The sequence below is a fragment of the Polypterus senegalus genome, chromosome 9, assembly GCF_016835505.1.
Source record: "Polypterus senegalus isolate Bchr_013 chromosome 9, ASM1683550v1, whole genome shotgun sequence".
Lineage (NCBI taxonomy): Eukaryota > Metazoa > Chordata > Cladistia > Polypteriformes > Polypteridae > Polypterus > Polypterus senegalus.
The window spans coordinates 117,869,106-117,891,972 of NC_053162.1; the positions used below are offsets into that span (position 1 = coordinate 117,869,106).

At 41.0% G+C, this 22,867-nt stretch overlaps 1 protein-coding gene across 3 annotated transcripts in view; it reads right to left on the minus strand.

The window, feature by feature from the left end:
- LOC120535657 (C-type lectin domain family 7 member A-like) overlaps positions 1-22,867 on the minus strand; it is a 281,385-nt gene that overhangs the window by 64,306 nt on the left and 194,212 nt on the right. For 2 of the 3 annotated variants that reach the window (XM_039763614.1, XM_039763616.1), the window contains one exon: positions 6,211-9,425. The exons of the other annotated variant lie outside the window; for it this stretch is intronic. In XM_039763614.1, the coding sequence (XP_039619548.1) occupies positions 9,284-9,425 (142 nt within the window). In that variant the 3' untranslated portion in view covers positions 6,211-9,283. Of the gene's footprint in view, positions 1-6,210; positions 9,426-22,867 lie in introns of those variants that run through there. 3 annotated transcript variants of the gene reach the window in all.

The following is a 22,867-nucleotide window of genomic DNA, read 5'->3' on the forward strand; positions in this document are numbered from 1 at the left end:
GGTAAGTGTTCGCAAGGCAGCTGAAGCTCTGCATTATGGGATCTGTAGTTTATTGTGTTACCAGCGCTTCATATCCCGGGGCCATTAATAACAATAATATATAAAATGATCTTGTGGGCCGGATATAATTACACGCCAGGCCGGATGTGGCCTGCGGGCCTTGAGTTTGACACATATGGACTAAATAGAACTTGAAAAGATATATTTTTCAAATGTGATCGCAATTCAGATCAAGTTGACGCACTACAGTACATCGAGCCCGCGTGCTATTGTGGTTTTGCCTGCGTGCCTCAATAAGTTATCCTCCCCTCGCTCTTACTTTTTTACCGTTCATCTAATGAATACACTGAGTATGGCTTTACCAAAACAATCATTGATCGCGAATAAAGTATCCATTATTCATAAAGCTTCAATTGGTGATCTGTCTTTCTGCGTTAACTGCATATTTTTTCATAAGTCTCAAACCAAGGGGATGCGAGGCTAAAATGAATCGGGAAGCTTGTGTACATACTCAGTGCATCCCCTCTCGGGAATTGAACCTCGGACGCCGGCGCTAGAGACGAAGCCTCTACTATTGCGCCACGGCATGTAGTTTGTCTATTTGAGCCTAGCAGTGTAATTCAGTTTTTGTTCAGCACTCTTTGGAACTGTTGCTTTTTGTCTGCGCACTGCGTCAGTTCACGTGAGCTGTTGAATGTGGTTTTATATGTCACTCGCTCGCTTCTAATTGTTTCGCTGCCTTCTTAATTATATAATGTATGTTTTCTTCAGCAGTTTTTGGAGCTCTTCCTGGTTTTCTACGTACTGCGTGATTACGTGGGAGGCGTGATGATGTCACACGAAACTCTGACCCCCCACAACTTTCGAGCTCAACTCCATTACAGTAAATGGAGAAAAATAGCTTCTAGTTATGACCATTACGCGTAGAATTTCAAAATGAAACCCGGCCAACTTTTGTAAGTAAGCTGTAAGGAATGAGCCTGCCAAATTTCAGCCTTTTACCTATACGGGAAGTTGGAGAATTAGTGATGAGTCAGTGAGTGAGTGAGTCAGTCAGTCAGTGAGTTCTTTGCCTTTAATTAGTATAGATACTAGGGGGTTCCCCCCTACTCTCTTCGATCGCCAACCCCCCTGCTCGCTTCACTCACTAGCCACTTTGCGTCTCTGCCACTCGCATTGTGAAGAGGGGGATGAATGCACCTGTAATCAGAATATAAGTTTAATGTCACTGTGCTCTGTACAAAAATTCTTTCATAAATCCACTCACATGTACAGGTCAGATTTAGCACAGAGGGGCTCAGCATTGTGCTATTTCTGTGTGCATGAAATTGAATCGAATCTTTGCCTTGTTTGGAGTGGCATGATTTACCTAAGCAGGGGTCTGCACATGGAGAAAGGGTATAAAGCCTTGGAACATTGCCCGACACACCTTGAAGCCAATGGATGGATGGAAGATTACGTCATTTGTTATTGAAAATCCTTTCAGCGCCACAACGAAAATGGCAGACTCTCACATGGGTTGTCATTTGGCTTCCTTTCATCTGTTATGCCGCATAGATCGTTAAAGAAAGTTAAATTGTTTTCTCTTATGTGATTTCTTACCGCTGTATCACTATGGGAGGGATATCGCCTCGTTATAATATATCTATTCTGGCTCAAGTTACTTAAAACGCCACAATTAAAAAGAACTTATTTCAACCATGGAGCCAGCGACCCCTGCTGGAAATAGCACCCCAAAGAGATGTGGTCACTCCTCTGAAACCCCCTCTTAAATGGTGATACAATGGAAAAGAAACAGGTTTTTTTACCTCCTCTTTATTCGATCAGCTGCTGGTGCTGTGTCACGTGATCTGCATCTTGTGTGGTACTTCAAACATTTAAAAGACTGTACAGTAGCTGTCCTACTCTTTGTGTTTTATTTCCGGCTCCAGGCATGGTTAAATCTTTCGGCACAAATTCCCGTCTTGCAAGACGTGAGTTCTTGATATTTTTTAGTTTATAATTTCAAAACAAAATAAGCATCTGAAAATCTAACATTACATTAAAGTTCGATGATCTCTGAAAAGAATGATACCAAACTTATATATGTAGGTTTTAAAATAAGCCAGATTTAAAGCGTGAGAAAAAACGTGACATTAAAGCATCACCATTGCACTTTTAGGCTTAGGATTATATATATATATATATATATATAGTCATATGAAAAAGTTTGGGAACCTCTCTTAATTGTTTCGATTTTTGTTTATTATTGGCTCAGCTTTCAAAGTAGCAACTTCCTTTTAATATATGACATGCCTTTTGGAAACAGCAGTATTTCAGCAGTGACATTAAGTTTATTGGATTAACAGAAAATATGCAATATGCATCATAACAAAATTAGACAGGTGCATAAACGTGGGCACCCCAAAAGAAATATTACATGAATATTTAGTTGAGCCTCCTTTTGTAAATATAACAGCATCTAGATACCTCCCATAGTCTTTGATGAGTGTCTGGTTGGAGGTATTTTTGACCATTCTTCCATACAAAATCTGCCGAGCATGGACAGCCTGCTTCAAACCATCCCATAGATTTTCAATGACATTCAAGTCAGGGGACTGTGACGGCCATTCCAGAACATTGTACTTCTCCTTCTGCATGAATGCCTTTGTAGATTTCAAACTGTGTTTTGGGTCATTGTCTTGTTGAAATATCCAACCCCAGCATAACTTCAACTTTGTGACTGATGCTTGAACATTATCCTGAAGAAGTTGTTGATTTTGGGTTGAATTAATCAGTCCCTAAACTAGTCACACAGTCCCACAGCATGATGGAACCTCCATCAAATTTGATAGTAGGTAGCAGGTGTTTTTCTTGGAATGCGGCGTTCTTCTTCCGCCATGCAAAGCACTTTTTGTTATGACCAAATAACTACATTTTTTTCTCATCAGTCCAAAGCACTTTGCTCCAAAATTAATCTGGCTTGTCTAAATAAGCATTTGCATACAACAAGCAACTCTGTTTGTGGCGTGAGTGCAGAAAGGGCTTCTTTCTCATCACCCTGCCATACAGATGTTCTTTGTGCAAATTGCACTGAATTGTAGAACAATGTACAAATACACCATCTGCAGCAAGATTTTTTTGCAAGTCTTTGCAGGTGATCTGTGGGTTGCCTGTAACCATTCTCACAATCCTGCGCATATGCTGCTCCTGTAAATTATGTTTCTTGGCCTGCCAGACCTGGGTTTAACAACAACTGTGCCTGTGACCTTCCATTTCCTGATTACATTCCTTACAGTTGAAACTGACAGTTTAAACCTCTGAGATAGATTTTTGTAGCCTTCCCCTAAACCATGATTCTCAACAATCTTTGTTTTCAGATCTTTTGAGAGTTGCTTTGAGGATCCCATGCTGTCACTCCAGAGGAGAGTCAAAGGGAAGCACAACTTGCAATTGACCACCTTACATACCTTTTCTCATGATTGGACACACCGGTCTATGAAGTTCAAGGCTTAACAAGCTAATCCAACCAATTTGGTGTTGCAAGTAATCAGTCTGCGGTGGGTTTGCACCCTGCCCAGGATTGGTTCCTGCCTTGTGCCCTGTGTTGGCTGGGATTGGCTCCAGCAGACCCCCGTGACCCTGTATTCGGATTCAGCGGGTTAGAAAATGGATGAATGGATGGAAGTAATCAGTACTGAGCAGTTACGTGCATTCAAATCTGCAAAATTACAAGGGGACCCAAATTTTTGCACTGACAGTTTTTCACATTTGATTTAATTTCATACAACTAAATACTGCTTCACTAAAAATCTTTTTTTGGAAAACACCCCAGTACTCAGATGTTCCTAAGAAATGAAAGACATACCACTGTTATCTTTTTTGTTGAAAGTAAATTATTAGGCAGGTTAAAAGGGGTTCCCAAACTTTTTCATGACTGTGTATATATATATATATTATATACTGCTGGCATTTCAGTCCAGTCGGGACGTCCCTACAACGAAGAAAACAGCTTTATCAGGGAACTACATACCCTGGAACGCTGAATGGCAGCTCCCATGGATGGAAATGGCTCCTCAGATTCCCACAGAGCAGCAAGGGACATAGAGTTCATATCCTCAGCCCTGTTGGGTACCGTGGGTGCCTCCAGGGGGAGCTCACCTGGAAGTACTTCAGGGTTATGAGGACGGAAGCCCGCAGTACTTCCGGGACGATTTAGGAAAGAAGATGTGATGTTGAACCAGAGAATAGTTCCGGGTCATGAATTATGAAAGGACTATGGGAAATCCCAGCAGACTTAGCCGGAGTTGGGTGTGAGTGTGACGGAGCTGCTGGGAGGAGTGGAGGATATTGCTATTATTGATTATTATTATTGTGTTTATTGAGAATTGTGGAGAGTGAGGTGCTTTGGACACTTTATTGAAGAAAAATATTAATAAAATCTTCTTGGGTGTTTTTACAATGTATGTCTGGGACATCTGTCCTAGTGCTCACTATATATATATATATATATATATATATATATATATATATATATATAGATATATATATAGAGAGAGAGAGAGAGAGAGAGAGAGAGAGAGAGAGAGAGAGAGAGAGAGAGAGAGTAGATGTATATGTGTGTCAGGTTCAGTACATATATATATATATAAAGTTATAATGGGTACTTTTAGAAGGTGTAAGTAGTTATTTGTTAGAATCTAAGTTAAGTTAAATTGATATAAGCATTTTCTAATTGTGTTAAAATATTGGTCTGTATATTACTATTATAACCCCTAGAAAGTAACTTGTAAATAAAGAATTGCAATTATTTCTTGTTATTCAGACTAGTTCTGTTTATGATCTGCCTTGCAGTTAGCCAGGCGTAGAGGGTAAACAGTTTTGAACTGTACAGAACTTATAGAAGCCTAAGTAAGTTCACAATAGAAAAGTAATGCAACTTTTATGTATGGAAAGTAACTGAAGTTTCTCATGAGAAAGCTAAAATGTTAATGAAATGAAGAAGAAACATTATTTTTCTGCCTTTCAATCTTTGTGTGGTAACTTTTTCCTGAATTGTTCTAAACTGTTCTTGTTTTGAATATTTAGTAAACTTTTTAAAAAACATTTTTACTGGACTTTCTTTTGTTACAAATTTGACACATGCTACATTGCCAACTCAGAAACTGCTTGATTTTGGGAACCTCTAAAAGAGAAAGTTAAATGAGGAATTTTACAAAAACAACAATGAAATCCCAATAAAAGATAAAAAGAAAATTTGCATGAACATGAAATAGAAAGCAACTGCTTGGCAGAAGAAACACTGAAACCAAATTTAACAGGACAGTTTCAATATTTCCACACACATACATAAAGCATATTAACTAAAAAGTAACACTACTGTAATAAAAGAAAATACTTCAGTTGTTTACACAGATTTTATTAAATGACTTCAGCTACATAACATATTTATTATGAAGTACTCGTAGTAGTAGTTAAAAGCCTAATAACCATGAGATGCAAATATTACAACATATCATTAACAGAACATAGACCAAGGGAAAAAAAAAACAGATGTTAGGTTAGAGACTAACATTTACATTACATTTGTGATGTTTACAAAGTTTAACTTGAAATAGTTTCGTAAAGTCTGTTAATAATAAACACATTAAGAGTAACTGAAATAGTGGTGTGTGTAATGTTAATAATACTTGATGCCACAAGATTTATATGAAATCCAGAAATTCATATATACACATGCTGGGAAATAATATATATATATATATACTAGCTGTGTAAGCCCATGCTGTAAAAAGCACGGGGTCCTAAAAACTATTGAAATCGACAGAAAAAAAATTGAAATGTAGAGATGTCAGGTAATTGAAAGGAACTACTCTGGGCATCTCTCTCCTAGGAGCTTTCGTTTTGCTGACATGTTCGCATTGTTTGTGCATTAGCGGCTAAGCGACCGTCTTTCTCCAGAGGTTTTCTTTTGCCGGCATGCTCGCCTCACTTGAGTATTAGCGGCAAGTGAAAAAGTAGAAGGGATACCACTGTGCAGATATGCTCTGCTCACCTCACTTCTGTATTAGCTGCTAATTGAGTGACTCTTTCTTTGGAGGTTTCCATTTACCTCCTCGCTTGTGTATCCTCGGAAGTAGAGCCCTTACATCGACTCCTCTCACTTCTGGGCCAGACAGACACACACACTTCTATGCATAGATGTTTATATATAAGATAGGAGTTATCTAAATGGAGCCTGTTGTGTGACTATCCTCAATAAAAATATCTATAAATATCCAATAAGGAAACAAGACAAGATATCTGAATAAAGGGTCGAGCTCACTGAAATGCCAGCATGCATTCGCTGCAGATGGCCCAGGAGTCCTCCAATTTGCTTGAAGCCTGGCAGCATTTTCAGAAACACGTGGAGCTGATGTTTATAAGACCACTCAGAAATTATGACTGACGCAGAAAAAAGCAGCTATCTACTTTTATGGGTCAGAGAAAAAGGACAGGATATCTTCAATACATGGACCTTGTCAAACGAGCTAAGGTACTGCAAACATACTATGATAAGTTTTCTGAGTACCGAAAGCCAACCCAATATCTGCGCAGTGCATATTCCATGAAAAAATGCAGGGTGACAGATAAACCATTGAACCTTTCCTAACGGAGTTGAAACTGTTGGTAAAGAACTCTTAATTATGTAGACAGCGGTGAAATGGTCAGAGATCACATTATCTTTACTACTAATTCACCCAAGGTTCTTGAAAAGCTGTTATGCAGAGTTAATGTTGGAACATGTAATAGACATTGTGTGTTCACACGAATCAGCGCAGGAAGAATTAAAAACGATGGTCGATAGCAAGGTCAGTGGCAGACATTCTGTACATGCTATAAGCTGTAAATAAGTGTAGTGCAAAGCAGCAGCCACTAGAAAAAAAAAGACATAGAGGCAACCAAGGGAAGCAAGCCATGTGAACAATGTGCAAAAGAACACAAAGACACATATGCATGCCCAGTAAAAGGAAAGCAATGTAGTAAATGCAAGGAGTTAAAGCAGTTTGCAAGAGTATGTAGAACTGAGCACATGACGCAGACAAGATACAAAGGAAAACCAGTACATACGTTGCTAGAGAGTATAGTGGTCAAATCATATGATGAACTTTACATTAACACTGTCACAAATGAAAGTGCAAATTTAGTCTGTGAACAGATATTTGTTGACATGAAGTAGGAATGAATCAGAAAATAAAATTCAACTTGGACACAGAGACACAGGTGATCATACTAACAGAAAATGCATTCTCCATAATGGTCCAGCATATTCCAATAAAGAAGACTATACACCGACATGTAGGGTCTGGAGGTGATGTATGGGATTTTAAGAGCACATATGAGCTAAGGTGCAAATACAGTACAAAGAAACAAAAAAACAGTCAATTTGGAATTTTACATTGTGAATTCAAATGCCCAACCAATCCTAGGCATGCCTCGACATGAAGCTAATAAATCTAGTCACGTCAATCAGTGAAGCCCCATCCGATGGCCATCACATTTTAGATGAATCTTCAGATGTTTCCAGGATATTGGTCACTTCTCATGGGAATGCAATATTCGCCTGAAACCAGAAGCAGTTCCTGTCATATGCCCCGCTAGAAAAATCCCCTTTGCACTTAGAGATCAGCCAAAGCAAGAATTAGATGACATGGAAAGAGCTGGAACTATTGCCAAAGTAATGGAACCAACAGAATGGGTAAACTCCTTAGTGGTGATAGAGAAGCCCAAATCACAAAAGCTTCAATTATGCCAAGACCCTTGTAACCTTAATAAAACGATCCAGACCACATTTTCCACTACCAACTCTGGAACAAGTTGTACCCAAGTTAGTTGAATCACAGTTTTTTTTTGTCCTAGATGCTATGTCAGGATATTGAGCAATAAAACTGATTCATAAAGCATCCCTACTAAGGTTTTTTTAGGCTGCCTTTTGGGATTGTTTCTGTGCAAGATGAGTTTCAAAAGAGAATTAATGAAGCATATGAAGGCCTTAGTGGTATGGTTTGTTATTGTTGATGACATACTGATACATGGTTGCACAAAGGAAGAACATGACCAAAATCTCAGAGCAATGCTACAGCGATCAAGAGAAAAAGAAATAAAATTAAACTCAGAAAAGACCTGTGTGTTGGAAGTGAACTACTTTGGCCACAAACGTACTAGAGATGGGCTCAAGCTAGATCCAGATAAAATCAAGCCAATGAAGTAAATTAAAAGATGAGTAAACAAAGCAGAATTAGTAACAATATTGGGAATGGTTAACTATCTGGCCAAATTTACTCCTAAACTTTCAGAAGTAAATGCTCCATTGAAGCAGCTCTTGAAGCAGGACGATGCATTTGTCCGAGAAGCACAGCATCATAAGGCACTTGAGAGCACGTGAAAGGACGGATTACAGAGGAACCAGGTCCAATTCTTACATATGACCCAAGCAAAGAGCTTTGGCTATGGGTGGATGCAACACAGCATGGTTTAGGTGCTGTCTTCCTCCAAGAAGCCAGGTCAAACTACGTGCAGATTGATGAAAAAGCTATATGCAGTTCTGTTCAGCTTTTATATCAACTTAAACCAAAACCTTTTGAAGATTCTTTTAAAACTGGTCTGACTTATTAATATATTAAAATATAATCACAAATAAATGGTTGCTGACAGTCTATTCAGTCATACATTTTCTACTCCAGTTCTGTTTTCCCTGACATGGACCATGAAAATAAGTCTGACTGCACCTGTTACATTGTTTTCATAAATGTAATGCAAGGAATCACTGTAATTACTGGTAATTATGGACAACATATGCAGTTAGTCAGTAAGTTGCATTGCAAAAAAAAAAAATCCTTTCAACATGAGAAACAATTTGTTGAGCTAGATGACTGATGGCTTAGACTTATTAAAGTTAATTAAATTCTGATAATGCTATCAGTAATGTTTAATTATCACAATGTTTAATTGTACAAGGTATAATTTTTCTTATCAAATAATTATTTTAAATTATTATGCCAGTGAAAAAAGCTACAGTTGATGTATTGCAAATGTTGTAAGTGGTAATAAATTCCAAGACAGCATGCTGTATGTACTGCATCTTGTTCAATGTGCCCATAAGGCATTACCTCAAATACACCATGAAAGTAAATATTAAATCTACTAGTAAATGCATCATCATTAATAATACAATATATTGTCATAATCTTGGTAGTTCATGGCTAAGAAGCATTACAGAAGTAAATTAAAGATAAGACAAAGCACTTTGCTGTTAAGTCTGGCCCTACATAGGCAAAGCTTCAATCTCACAGATTCTCCGACTAACAATATAACACATTGATTTGCTCCAGTTATTCAGGTTTTGCACTTGTGGGTGTATTGCTGCACAGAGCTTCTCACGGTAACTTGAACTATTTTTCCAATACCTAGAAGAGAAAAAGCAGAAATTAAAGTAAAACTTTAAGTAACAAGATTAGCCATGAATTAGTAAACTCCAGTAAACCTCATAAAACCTGCAATCATAAAATAAATCAGATAAATGAACACTATATGTTAATATCAAAAAGCAGTTGCATGGAATTAGTTATATACACAGAGTTTATAAAAAGAAGTATTTACAACCATTAAAAGTACCATCTCCTCCTTGAACCGTCACCTTATCGTGGTGGAGGGGTTTGCGTGTCCCAATGATCCTAGGAGCTATGTTGTCCGGGGCTTTATGCCCCTGGTAGGGCCACCCAAGGCAAACTGGTCCTAGGTGAGGGATGAGACAAAGAGCGGTTCAACAAACCTCCAATGAATGAAAACTTTGGACGACGTTTTCCCTTGCCGGACGCTGGTCACGGGCCCCCTCTGGAGCCAGGCCTGGAGGTGGGGCTCGATGGCGAGCGCCTGGTGGCCGGGCCTGCACCCATTGGGGCTCGGCCGGGCACAGCCCGAAGAGGTAACATGGGTCCTCCTCCCCATGGGCTCACCACCTATGGGAGGGGCCAAGGAGGTTGGATGCAGTGTGAGTTGGGTGGTGGCGAGGCGGGACCTTGGCGGTCTGATCCTCGGCTACAGAAACTGGCTCTTGGGACGTGGAATGTCACCTCTCTGAAGGGAAGGAGCCTGAGCTAGTGCGAGGTGAGAGGTTCGGCTAGATATAGTCGGACTCACCTCGACGCACAGCTTGGACTCTGGAACCAATCTTCTTGAGAGGGGCTGGACTCTCTACCACTCTGGAGTTGCCCCCGGTGAGAGGCGCCGAGCAGGTGTGGGCATACTTATTGCCCCCCGACTCGGAGCCTGTGCATTGGGGTTTACCCCTGTGGACGAGAGGGTGGCCTCCCTCCGCCGGGTGGGGAAGGGTCCTGACTGTTGTTTGTGCGTATCGCCCGAACAGCAGTTTGGAGTATCCACCCTTTTTGGAGTCTCTGGAGGGGTTGCTAGAGGGCATACCTTCTGGGGATTCCCTCGTTTTGCTGGGAGACTTCAATGCTCACGTGGGCAATGACAGTGAGACCTGGAAGGGCGTGATTGGGAGGAATGGCCCCGATCTGAACCCGAGCGGTGTTTTGTTATTGGACTTCTGTGCTCGTCATGGATTGTCCATAACGAACACCACGTTCAAGCATAAGGGTGTTCATATGTGCACTTGGCACCAGGACACCCTAGGCCTCAGGTCGATGATCGACTTTGTGGTGTGTCGCCGGACTTGCGGCCATATGTCTTGGACACTCGGGTGAAGAGAGGGGCGGAGCTGTCAACTGATCACCACCTGGTGGTGAGTTGGCTTCGATGGTGGGGAAGATGCCGGTCAGACCTGGTAGGCCCAAGCGTGTTGTGAGGGTCTGCTGGGAACGGCTGGCAGAGTCCCCTGTCAGAAGTAGCTTCAACTCCCACCTCCGGCAGAACTTCAACCACGCCCCGAGGGAGGTGGGGACATTGAGTCGAATGGGCCATGTTCCGTGCCTCTATTGTTGAGGCGGCTGACGGAGCTGTGGCCGCAAGGTGGTGGTGCCTGTCGTGGCGGCAATCCCGAACCCGTTGGTGGACACCGCGGTGAGGGATGCCGTCAAGCTGAAGAAGGAGTCCTATAGGACTTTTTGTCCTGTGGGTCTCTGGAGGCAGCTGATAGGTACCGGCAGGCCAAGCGGAACGCTGCTTCGGTTGTTGCTGAGGCAAAAACTCGGGCATGGGAGGAGTTTGGGAGGCCATGGAGAGCGACTTTGGACGGCTTCGAGGAGATTCTGGTCCACCGTCCGGCGTCTCAGGAGGGGGAAGCAGTGCAGTGTCAACACCGTATATGGTGGGGATGGTGCACTGCTGACCTCGACTTCGGGCGTTGTGGGTCGGTGGGAGGAGTACTTCGAAGACCTCCTCAATCACACTAACATGCCTTCCAATGAGGAAGCAGAGCCTGGGGACTCTGAGGTGGGCTCTCCCATCTCTGGGACTGAAGTCACCGAGGTGGTCAAAAAACTCCTTGGTGGCAGGGCCCCGGGGTGGATGAGATCGCCGGAGTTCCTTAAGGCTCTGGATGTTGTAGGACTGTCTTGGTTGACACGTCTCTGCAACATCGCATGGACATCGGGACAGTGCCTCTGGATTGGCAGACCGGGGTGGTGGTCCCCTCTTTAAAAGGGGACGGAGGGTGTGTTCCAACTATAGAGGGATCACACTCCTCAGCCTCCCTGGAAAAGTCTATTCGGGGTTCTGGAGAGGAGGGTCCGTCGGATAGTGAACCTCGGATTCAGGAGAACAGTGTGGTTTTCGTCCTGGTCGCGGAACAGTGGACCAGCTCTTCACCCTTAGCAGAGTCCTGGAGGGTGCATGGGAGTTTGCCCGACCGGTCTACATGTGTTTTGTGGACTTGGAAAAGGCATTGACCGTGTCCCTCGGGAATCCTGTGGGGGTGCTCGGGAGTATGGGGTACGGACCCCTGATAAGAGCTGTTCGGTCTCTGTACAACCGGTGTCAGAGCTTGGTCCGCATTGCCGGCAGTAAGTCGAGCCCGTTTCCAGTGAGAGTTGGACTCCGCCAGGGCTGCCCTTTGTCACCGATTCTGTTCATAACTTTTATGGACAGAATTTCTAGGCGCAGCCAGGGTGTTGAAGGGGTCGGTTTGGTGGACTCAGGATTGGGTCACTGCTTTTGCAGATGATGTTGTCCTGTTTGCTTCATCAGGCCGTGATCTTCAGCTCTCTCTGGATCGGTTCGCAGCTGAGTGTGAAGCGGCTGGGATGAGAATCAGCACCTCCAAATCGAGAGCATGGTCCTCAGCGGAAAAGGGTGGAGTGCCCTCTCAGGGTTGGGGGAGAGATCCTGCCCCAAGTGGAGGAGTTCAAGTATCTCGGGGTCTTGTTCACGAGTGAGGGAAGAATGGAGCGTGAGATCGACAGGCGGATCGGTGCGGCATCCGCAGTGATGCGGGCTCTGCATCGGTCTGTCGTGGTGAAAAGGAGCTGAGCCGTAAGGCAAAGCTCTCAATTTACCAGTCGATCTACGCTCCTACCCTCACCTATGGTCATGAGCTATGGGTAGTGACCGAAAGAACGAGATCGCGAATACAAGCGGCTGAAATGAGTTTCCTCCGCAGGGTGTCTGGGCTTTCCCTTAAAGATAGGGTGAGAAGCTCAGTCATCCGGGAGGGGCTCAGAGTAGAGCCGCTGCTCCTCCGCATCGAGAGGAGTCAGATGAGGTGGCTCGGGCATCTGATCAGGATGCCTCCTGGACGCCTCCCTGGTGAGGTGTTCCGGCACGCGTCCAACGGGAGGAGGCCCGGGGAAGACCCAGGACACGCTGGAGGGACTATGTCTCCCGGCTGGCCTGGGAACGCCTTTGGGATTCTCCCGGAAGAGCTGGAAGAAGTGGCCGGGGAGAGGGAAGTCTGGGCCTCTCTGGTTAAGCTGCTACCCCCGCGACCCGACCTCGGATAAGCGGAAGAGAATGGATGGATGGATGGATGGATGGATAAAAGTACCATTATACTGTAGACTTATTTTAAAGGTTGAATAAAGTATCTGGATGAACTGGTTAGAAAATGGTTGAATGGTTGGATAGAATTATCAGACTTGGATTACGGGACATATTTCCCTAAGTATACATCATCCTTTAAAGAATGTAATTCCTCTATACTTTTCTTATAAATCTGTGGCCAAATGCCTAAGGGTATTTGTTGGTTATGTGATTTTTTATTTAAGCTTGTATAATGACAACAGAAAAAACAAAAAGTTAAAAAAACACTGCATAATGTATACTTTTACTGATGTTTGCACAAATCTCTGCACTTTCCTGAACATGTATTTAATTCTAAATTTACACTACACTACTAGGAGTTTGGGCTGTTAACAAGAACAAAGTATACATTCTTTTTCTCCAGATTACATTATGCTGTGATGTGAAATTGGGTATACAAGTTGATAAATATTTTGTAAGTCTTTATTTGTAACTTAGACAAAGCAATGTAATATTATATCACTGTTAAGAACAGCAATGGTTTGATGTTTAACTAACTGCCCATTTTAGGACTGAGTCAGGTTGGTGAGGAATTTTATGACAGGGTCGAGGGAAGTGCCTAAAACCAGTTTGGCAAGTAATTCTCTCCAAGACTCTCTCAATCAACCCCCACAGGAAAGCCAGACTACCTAGCTGGCAAGCATCAGCTCAACAAATGATTTTGGGGGCAGATGTGCCCCCACTGGTCTGAAATATGGCTGTTTGGGATTGGTTTGAATCAGAGACCATTCTGTAGCATAATACACTATTGGTGTAAGGATTTGGACAAAGAATGTATAAACTCGGTTGCTTTACCACTCCCTCACTCTATCCCACTATCATGATGAAGATGCATCTTACACAACATGGTCTGAAAAGAATACCACGCTGAGAAGCACAACTCGGCAGCCATATTGAGACAGCTATGTGGCCTGTTCTGAAGGGAGCTAACCAAAAATGATAACTTAACTAAAGACATTTTAAGTAACTAACAAGTCTGTGTGCCACTTGAAACTCCATATCAACATTTATCAGGTTGTATGGTTGCTAATATTTAAATGTACTTTGATTATTGTTATTATTTTATGAATATTATCAATAATGCATTATGTAAATCATAACATAACTCCTGCTTTTCTTTTACTCTATGTAATTTCCTGAGGTTATAGTTGTAGAAGGGAAGGTGGGGAGAAGTTATAAAGTACAATACCTTGTAAACAGTGGTAAGTCTATGGGATCTGAGGCATTCTGACAAAGGCAACACATTAAAGAATACAAAAGAAGAAAGTAGAGTAATATAGAACTCTAACAAGACAAAACGATTATTTGAAATATTATTGTTTATTACTGACTGATTATTGTTATTTTTTACATAAAATATATCAGTATTACAGGACAAAAATCCTTTCTAAAATTGTATATTTACTGTATCTTAAGCCTGTGTTATTTTGAAATGTCACAGTCCTTAAACTATTCCCAGGAATGCCTCATTGTTTTTTTTAGTATTTGAAGAAATCTTCATAATCTTTAATCAAGGAAATAGAACAGACAATATTAAAGAGAAAAAGGAAGGCCTATAGAACCCCTGGTATCTAATGAAGCATTACATAGCCACACTTTTGTCATGCATTTGTGAATGTGAATTATGCAGAACATTTTTAACAGAATCCATGGCCCAATGATGCCTACCACAGTAAATCTAGAAAATGTAATGTGGGGTGGCAAGAGGGTGGTAGGTGTAGAGGTAGAGTGTTATATGCATGTACAGGATTGATGGTGGGGTACACAAATAAGGTATGCAGGGCTAGATGATCTCTGTGTGTGTGAGAAAGAGTTGCTATGCCGTAAAGTAAATCTCTCTATTATAAAAAAAAAATCCTGGGAGGGAAAGACTAGGGAGACGAGATGTTATCTTCACGTGAAGATCACAGAAAACACTTAAAAGACCCGTGAGACAAGAGATTGGTCACGGAGCGTCTCGCGGGGACCTTAAACATGAGACTTTGTGCCAAGAGACTGACCCAGGACCGTCTCACGGGGATGTAGAACATGAGATCCAGTCGGGCTCTGAATTAAAAGACAAAGTAGAACTTCATAAAGACGTTCAAAAACGTTGGCGCTATACACATGCAGAGCAGGTTAGAGATTATGAAAGCAGTTGAATTCGAAAGGCTTAAACAAACATGGCGTGATACAAATGACTTACTTACTCCCAGCTCTTAAAATAACGACAAGCGACAAGCAAAACATGCAGCTCGCCAGATGCAGAAACCCAGCAGATGATCCGACCGCTTTGCCCTGAGCACGTTCAGTCACCCAATGCGAGCGGCAGAGACGCAAAGTGGCAAAAGGACAGCTGCTGTACAGGCTTTGAAATGATCGGGCAGCACGACAGCAGCAGAAAGACAGCAGATGATCCGATGGCTTCTCCTTAGCATGCGTTCAGCCCCACCCCTTTGACAAGGCGAGCAGCGTTATATGTCCTGCAAGAAAGAGATTTAACCACCCCCGGGGCTGAAAATAAAGGACAAGTATTGTTTTTACCACGTCACGTGAGACAAGGCAGTGACACATCATTTAAAACAAGTCCATGGAGTTGTTGGATTACTGTTGGCAGACACATTTCATGTGCTCCCAGCTCTTAAAACAATGACAAGTGACAAGCAAAACACACAGCTCGCCAGCAGATGATCTGACCGGTTCTCCTTAGTGTGCGTTCAGCCGCACCCTCTTCACAACATGAGCAGTATTATAGATCCTGCGAGAAAGAGATGTAACCATGCATGGGGCTGGAAATAAAGGACAAGTATTGTTTTTACAAAAGTTTTAAAGGAAAAATGAAAATAATGCATATGTAACAATTCCCATGAAACTAACAATCTCTTTAAATTGTATATTCAGTAAACCAAACCTGGGGGTGGGCGAGCGAAGCGATCGTGGCTGGAGCCCCCTAATTATTTAACAATTTATCCAAGTCCAGTGCTTTTGCATGCTGGCTCTGAATTGCTTACAGAGTGATGTTGACAACCAGTCATCTGCCATGGTTGACAAGCTGTGCTCACACTCTATACTACTTACTGGCAAAACAGCTATAGTCTTACACAAATGAAAAACCTCACAATAAACCTGTTGAAAGGATCTGAAAATTCTAACAAACATGACGGATTCTATTTTTCTTTTGCCTTATTACTTTCTTAAAAGATTTTTTGGCTGGTGTAGCTCATTACTCAGTTCTTTAAATCAAATCCAACAACAAAACTCTTTCATCCTTCAAGAAGTGACTACTTGATGGGTCTAGTGCCTGTCTGCCCATCATTATGTCTCTTTTCTCTGTCTCACAAATCATGTTATCCACAACAGTAAGTAATATGTTTATTTGCTATAAGCTTATACTTTATGTTCAAGAGTGGACATGACAATACTGCTACGTACACTACTTGTTGAATTTCTATTTCTTTTTTGCCTGATGATGGTAGATACTGCATATTCAAATTCCCTTTGATAATTGTTGAAATTGCTTATGGGTCCATTTTCTAGGCTGGCCTACAACTGTGTGTCTCGCTTTGGTTTTCAATTTGAGACTCACTATGCTTTCAATTATTTCTTGAAATATATTTAATGGTAAATCACATCAACAGGTTGAACTGTAACACTATCCCATAATTCAATCTCTGCATAAAATGTCTTCAAAAATGAGTGTTTAATAAATAAGAAAAGATAAGAAGCTGACTTTAAATTGTGTAACTTTGGCACCTATTATAGACTCCACACCTGAAACACCACACTCTGGCATGCCCTGTTTAATATATAATATAGTTTACAACTCTATGTAATTTGTATTACATAGTGGCGATTGTGCTGCTCCATTACCTAACTACACATTGTAGGTATTAACCTCTGGAGACAGTAACCCATAGGTACAAGGATTATAATACTTAAAAATTCACTGATACCCTTATAGAAAATTGTACAACATTAAAATTATTAGCAAACTACTCAACCACTATACACTTCTATTTTAACAGGTGCCACTGTGAATCCATATTTGTGTTGCCTGTGTAGTGAATGTACTTTATTTTACTATTTTATTTATACATTTTTTATTAATATAGAAGCAATATACACGGCGGAACACAAAAGTGCTAAAGAATAATGTAAAACAGGTTACAAATGATACAAATGAAATAAGGAAAGATATACAGGACATACACAAGACAAACGAGAAGCTGCTTCAGATATTAAAGACCAGGAAAAACGATTAAGTAATCGCTTTTCAGCAACCTTTAAAGGTATGCTAGAAACAAATGAGGAAAAAATACAGGAAAATGCATACAAGTTTGAGCATAAACTTAGAGCACTTAGTGCTCTGTTTGAAGACATTAAGCAAACAGTCACAACTCATATTGAAATAGTTGAACAACTGGCACCACTGATGAAAAAGCAATGGCTGCAAATTGTGAAAGTAAAGTGCACTGAGACAGACTAGCTGCACTGGAAGATGGATACAAAAGAAATAATATCAGAATTAAAGAAAGGCCTACCTGAAAACTGTGAAAGTCCAAACCCAGTGAAATTCATAGCTGAACTATTCTTCAAAATAATTGGAGAGGACTTCAAATCAGACACAGAGATAGTAGTAGCTCACCGCATATGTGGATTGAATGACAAAAAACCTAGAAGCCTCATTTTGTCTTTTGACAAATTACAATCTAAATTAAATATAATAGTACTTCTCAGACAGAAACAAGGGATTATATTTGAAAATGATCATATTCGTATTTTCCCTGATTTCTCACCTTCAAAAGATGCCAAACGTGCCACATTTTACAGCATTAAACTGCGCTTATGGAAAGCCAAGATTAGATACAGCCTCTTGTATCTTGCTAAATTGAAAGTCGAAGAAGAAAAAGATCTAAGAAAATTAATCCCAACACTTTTTTAAATATAATTGTGATTCATTGTGTCCTGGGAAGGCAAACAAGATCTTACGTGCTGTTTGATCAATTTGCAACAACACTTTTGCCGTAATTATACATCCTATTTCCTTCTTGGCCACATGTATAATGAGTATGTGAATATTTATCTATCTATAAACTATATATATATATATATATATATATATATATATATATATATATATATATATATATATATATATATATATATATATAAATTTTTTTTTTCCCAAAGGGAACTGTATAACATCATTGTCTGGGTTTACTCTTTCAGGATTGTTTAAGATTATATTTTATGTTTATAGTATTTACACTTTATCTCTGTTTTAATCTTTATACACCGCTGCTGGGGGGCATGTTTTTTTTTTGGACGTGCTCTGTCTAACCTCACGTGGGGAGGCAAAATAGGGGGGCGTACGGGTGTTGAAACAGAGCAAACTATTTGTAATCTATCCTTTTAATCCTAGTGCCAACATAACAATAGACTTCATGGCAATAACTCCTGGAAAAATTGGAAATTAAGCTTATTACCTTATTTAATAATGTACTATCCTACAACCCCAATTCCAATGAAGTTGGGAAATAGTGTAAAACGTAAAAAAAAACAGAATATAATGATTTGCAAAAATCCTTTTCAACCTATATTAAATTGAATACACTACGAAGACAAGATATCTAATGTTCAAACTGATAAACTTTATTGTTGTTTTGCAAATCTTCACTCATTTTGAATTTGATGCCTGCAACACGTTCCAAAACAGCTGGGACAGGGACAGCAAAAGAATGGGAAAGTTGAGGAATGTTCAAAAAACACCTGTTTTGAACATTCCACAGGTGAACAGGTTAATTGGAAACAGGTGTCTGTCATGATTGGGTATAAAAGGAGTATCCCCAAAAGGCTCAATCGTTCACAAGCAAAGATGGGGAGAGGTTCACCACTTTGTGAACAAATGCGTGGGCAAATAGTCCAGCAGTTTAAGAACAACGTTTCTCAACGTACAATTGCAAAGAATCTAGGGATTTCATCATCTACTGTCCATAATATCATCAAAACATTCAGGGAATATGGAGAAATCTCTGCATGTAAGCGGCAAGGCCGCCGAATACCAACACTGGATGCCCGTGGCCTTCGATCCCTCAGGCGGTACTGCATTAAAAACCGACATCATTCTGTAAAGGATATTACCACGTGGGCTCAGGAATATTTCAGAAAATCATTGTCAGTTAACACAGTTCGTCACTACATCTACAAGCGCAACTTAAAACTCTACCTTGCAAAGCGAAAGCCATATATCAACAACACACAGAAATGCTGCCGGCTTCTCTGGGCCTGAGCTCATCTGAGATGGACTGACGCAAAGTGGAAAAGGGCGCTGTGGTCTGACGAGACCACATTTCAAATTGTTTTTGGAAATCATGGACGTCGTGTCCTCCGAGCCAAAGAGGAAAAGGACCATCCGGATTGTTTTCAGCACAAAGTTCAAAAGCCAGCATCTGTGATTGTATGGGGGTGTGTTAGTGCCCATGGCATGGGTAACTTGCACATCTGTGAAGGCACCATTAATGCTGAAAGGTACATACAGGTTTTGGAGCAACATATGCTGCCATCCAAGCGACATCTTTTTCAAGGATGCCCTTGCTTATTTCAGCAGGACAATGTGAAGCCACATTCTGCATGTGTTACAACAGCGTGGCTTCGTAATAAAATAGTGCGGGTACTAGACTGGCCTGCCTGCAGTCCAGACCTGTCTCCCATTGAAAATGTGAGGCGCATTATGAAGCGCAAAATACGACAACGGACTGTTGAGCAACTGAAGTTGTACATCAGGCAATAATGGGGAAAATTTCGACCTACACAGCTTCAACAATTAGTGTCCTCAGTTCCCAAACGCTTACTGAGTGTTGTTAAAAGGAAAGGTGATATACAGTGCATCCGGAAAGTATTCACAGCGCATCACTTTTTCCACATTTTGTTATGTTACAGCCTTATTCCAAATGGATTAAATTCATTTTTTTTCCCTCAGAATTCTACACACAACACCCAATAATGAAAACGTGAAAAAAGTTTACTTGAGGTTTTTGCTAATTTATTAAAAATAAAAAAACTGAGAAATCAAATGTACATAAGTATTCACAGCCTTTGCTCAATACTTTGTCGATGCACCTTTGGCAGGAATTACAGTTTCATGTCTTTTTGAATATGATGCCACAAGGTTGGCACACCTATTGTTGGCCAGTTTCGCCCATTCCTTTTTGCAGCACCTCTCAAGCTCCATCAGGTTGGATGAGAAGCGTCAGTGCACAGCCATTTTAAGATCTCTCCAGAGATATTCAATCAGATTCAAGTCTGGGTTCTGGCTGGGCCACTCAAGGACATTCACAGAGTTGCCCTGAAGCCAGTCCTTTGATATCTTGGCTGTGTGCTTAGGGTCATTGTCCTGCTGAAAGATGAACCGTTGCCCCAGTCTGAGGTCAAGAGAGCTCTGGAGCAGGTTTTCATCCAGGATGTCTCTGTACATTGCTGCAGTCATCTTTCCCTTTATCCTGACTAGTCTCCCAGTTCCTGCTGCTGAAAAACATCCCCACAACATGATGTGCCACCACCATGCTTCACTGTAGGGATGGTATTGGCCTGGTGATGAGCAGTGCCTGGTTTCCTCCGAACATTACGCCTGGCATTCACACCAAAGAGTTCAATCTTTGTCTCATCAGACCACAGAATTTTGTTTCTCATGGTCTGAGAGTCCTTTAGGTGCCTTTTGGCAAACTCCAGGCGGGCTGCCACGTGCCTTTTACTAAGGAGTGGCTTCCGTCTGGCCACTCTACCATACAGGCCTGATTGGTGGATTGCTGCATAGATGGTTGTCCTTCTGGAAGGTTCTCCTCTCTCCACAGAGGACCTCTGGAGCTCTGAAAGAGTGACCATTGGGTTCTTGGTCACCTCCCTGACTAAGGCCCTTCTCCCCCGATCGCTTAGTTTAGATGGCCAGCCAGCTCTATGAAGAGTCCTGGTGGTTTAGAACTTCTTCTACTTATGGATGATGGAAGCCACTGTGCTCATTGGAATCTTCAAAGCAGCAGAAATTTTTTTGTAACCTTCCCCAGATTTGTACCTCGAGAAAATCCTGTCTCGGTAGTCTACAGACAATTCCTTTGACTTCATGCTTGGTTTGTGCTCTGACATGAGCTGTCAACTGTGGGACCTTATATAGACAGGTGTGTGCCTCTCCAAATCATGTCCAATCAACTGAATTTACCACAGGTGGACTCCAATTAAGCTGCAGAAACATTTCAAGGATGATCAGGGGAAACAGGATGCCCCTGAGCTCAATTTTGAGCTTCATGGCAAAGGCTGTAAATACTTATGTACATGTGCTTTGTCAATTTTTTTATTTTTAATAAATTTGCAAATACCTCAAGTAAACTTTTTTCACGTTGTCATTATGGGGTGATTCTGTAGAATTCTGAGGAAAAAATGAATTTAATCCATTTTGGAATTGTAATACTACATTTTTCTTTATGTCACTATATCTGGACAATACTGTTATGAGTTTTATTCACATGTGCATGTTAACTGTGGCACACAGGGGCTCAGCAGTTAGAATTGCTAGCCAAGCATTGGAGTAGATAGCCAAAGACAACTGGAGGCTTGTATAGTCAGCTTAAACACAGGTTAGGGTATTTCTGTCCTCTATCAGCACAAATCTTCTTTCCTTATTGGGAGAATGAGAATCGGCATGTAAGCACTATGATATTTCTGTATTTTGTGGGGGAGGAATTCAGCCCTTGTTTGGGGACGAAGACGACCAGCAAGTGAAGCAAGAACCATATAAAAGGTCTGGACAGTGGCCAGACCCTTAGAGGCTGCATCGACACAAAGAGTTGTCGAAAAACCTCCCAGCGTAGGGACGGAGAAAATGGCTGACTGTGTTGATCCAGATTTCCCACCTGGATAAAAGTCTGTCCATATGCCTCCCCGTCTGTAAACAGCAGAAAACGTCAGTAAATGTAAGCTAAAAGATATTTTGTCTCATGTGATTCTTGTACGGCCGTAATCACTATGGGAGGGATATCACCTTTTCTGGTATATTATGATATTGTTTAATTATTTAATAAGCCACAATATTAAAAGAACACATTTCCAAGAGAGCTAATGCCTCTGCAGGAAACAGGAATAAGGCTGTAACATAAAAAATGTGGAAAAAGTGATGCGCTGTGAATACTTTCCGGATGCACTGTAACACAGTGGTAAACATGCCCCTGTCCCAGCTTTTGTGGAACATGTTGCAGGCATCAGATTCAAAATGAGTGAAGATTTGCAAAACAACAATAAAGTTTATCAGTTTGAACATTCGATATCTTGTCTTTGTAGTGTATTCGAATATAGGTTGAAAAGGATTTGCAAATCATTGTATTGTGATTTTATTTACGTTTTACACAACGTCCCACCTTCATTGGAATTGGGGTTGTAAATTAAGACTACAAAATGTCAACAAAAGTTAAGAAGAAATGTCTTCATGACCAAACAGTTAACTTTGTGAGCTGGAATGTTAAAGGTTATACTCAAGAATTAAAGAGAAAGAAAGTATTCTCTCACCTAACAGGTCAAAATGCTAAAATAGTGTTTTTACAGGAGACACTCTTATTAAGCAAGGATCAGTTTCATTTGCACAGAGATTGGACTGGTCAAATAGTCCGGTATCAGATATAGTATTTGATTCTGAAGGGAGATATGTGATCATCATGGGTAATTTAACTGTAAAGTGATTTTGATAAATGTCTATGCACCCGATGGGGATGATAGGGACTTCATCCAAAACTTTTTTGCATCCATTCCTAATGTAAACACTAATAAAATTATAATAGCTTGTGACTTTAATTGTGTTTTAAATCCAGACCTGAGGCCTCATGTGTAGAATTCACACTAAAACATG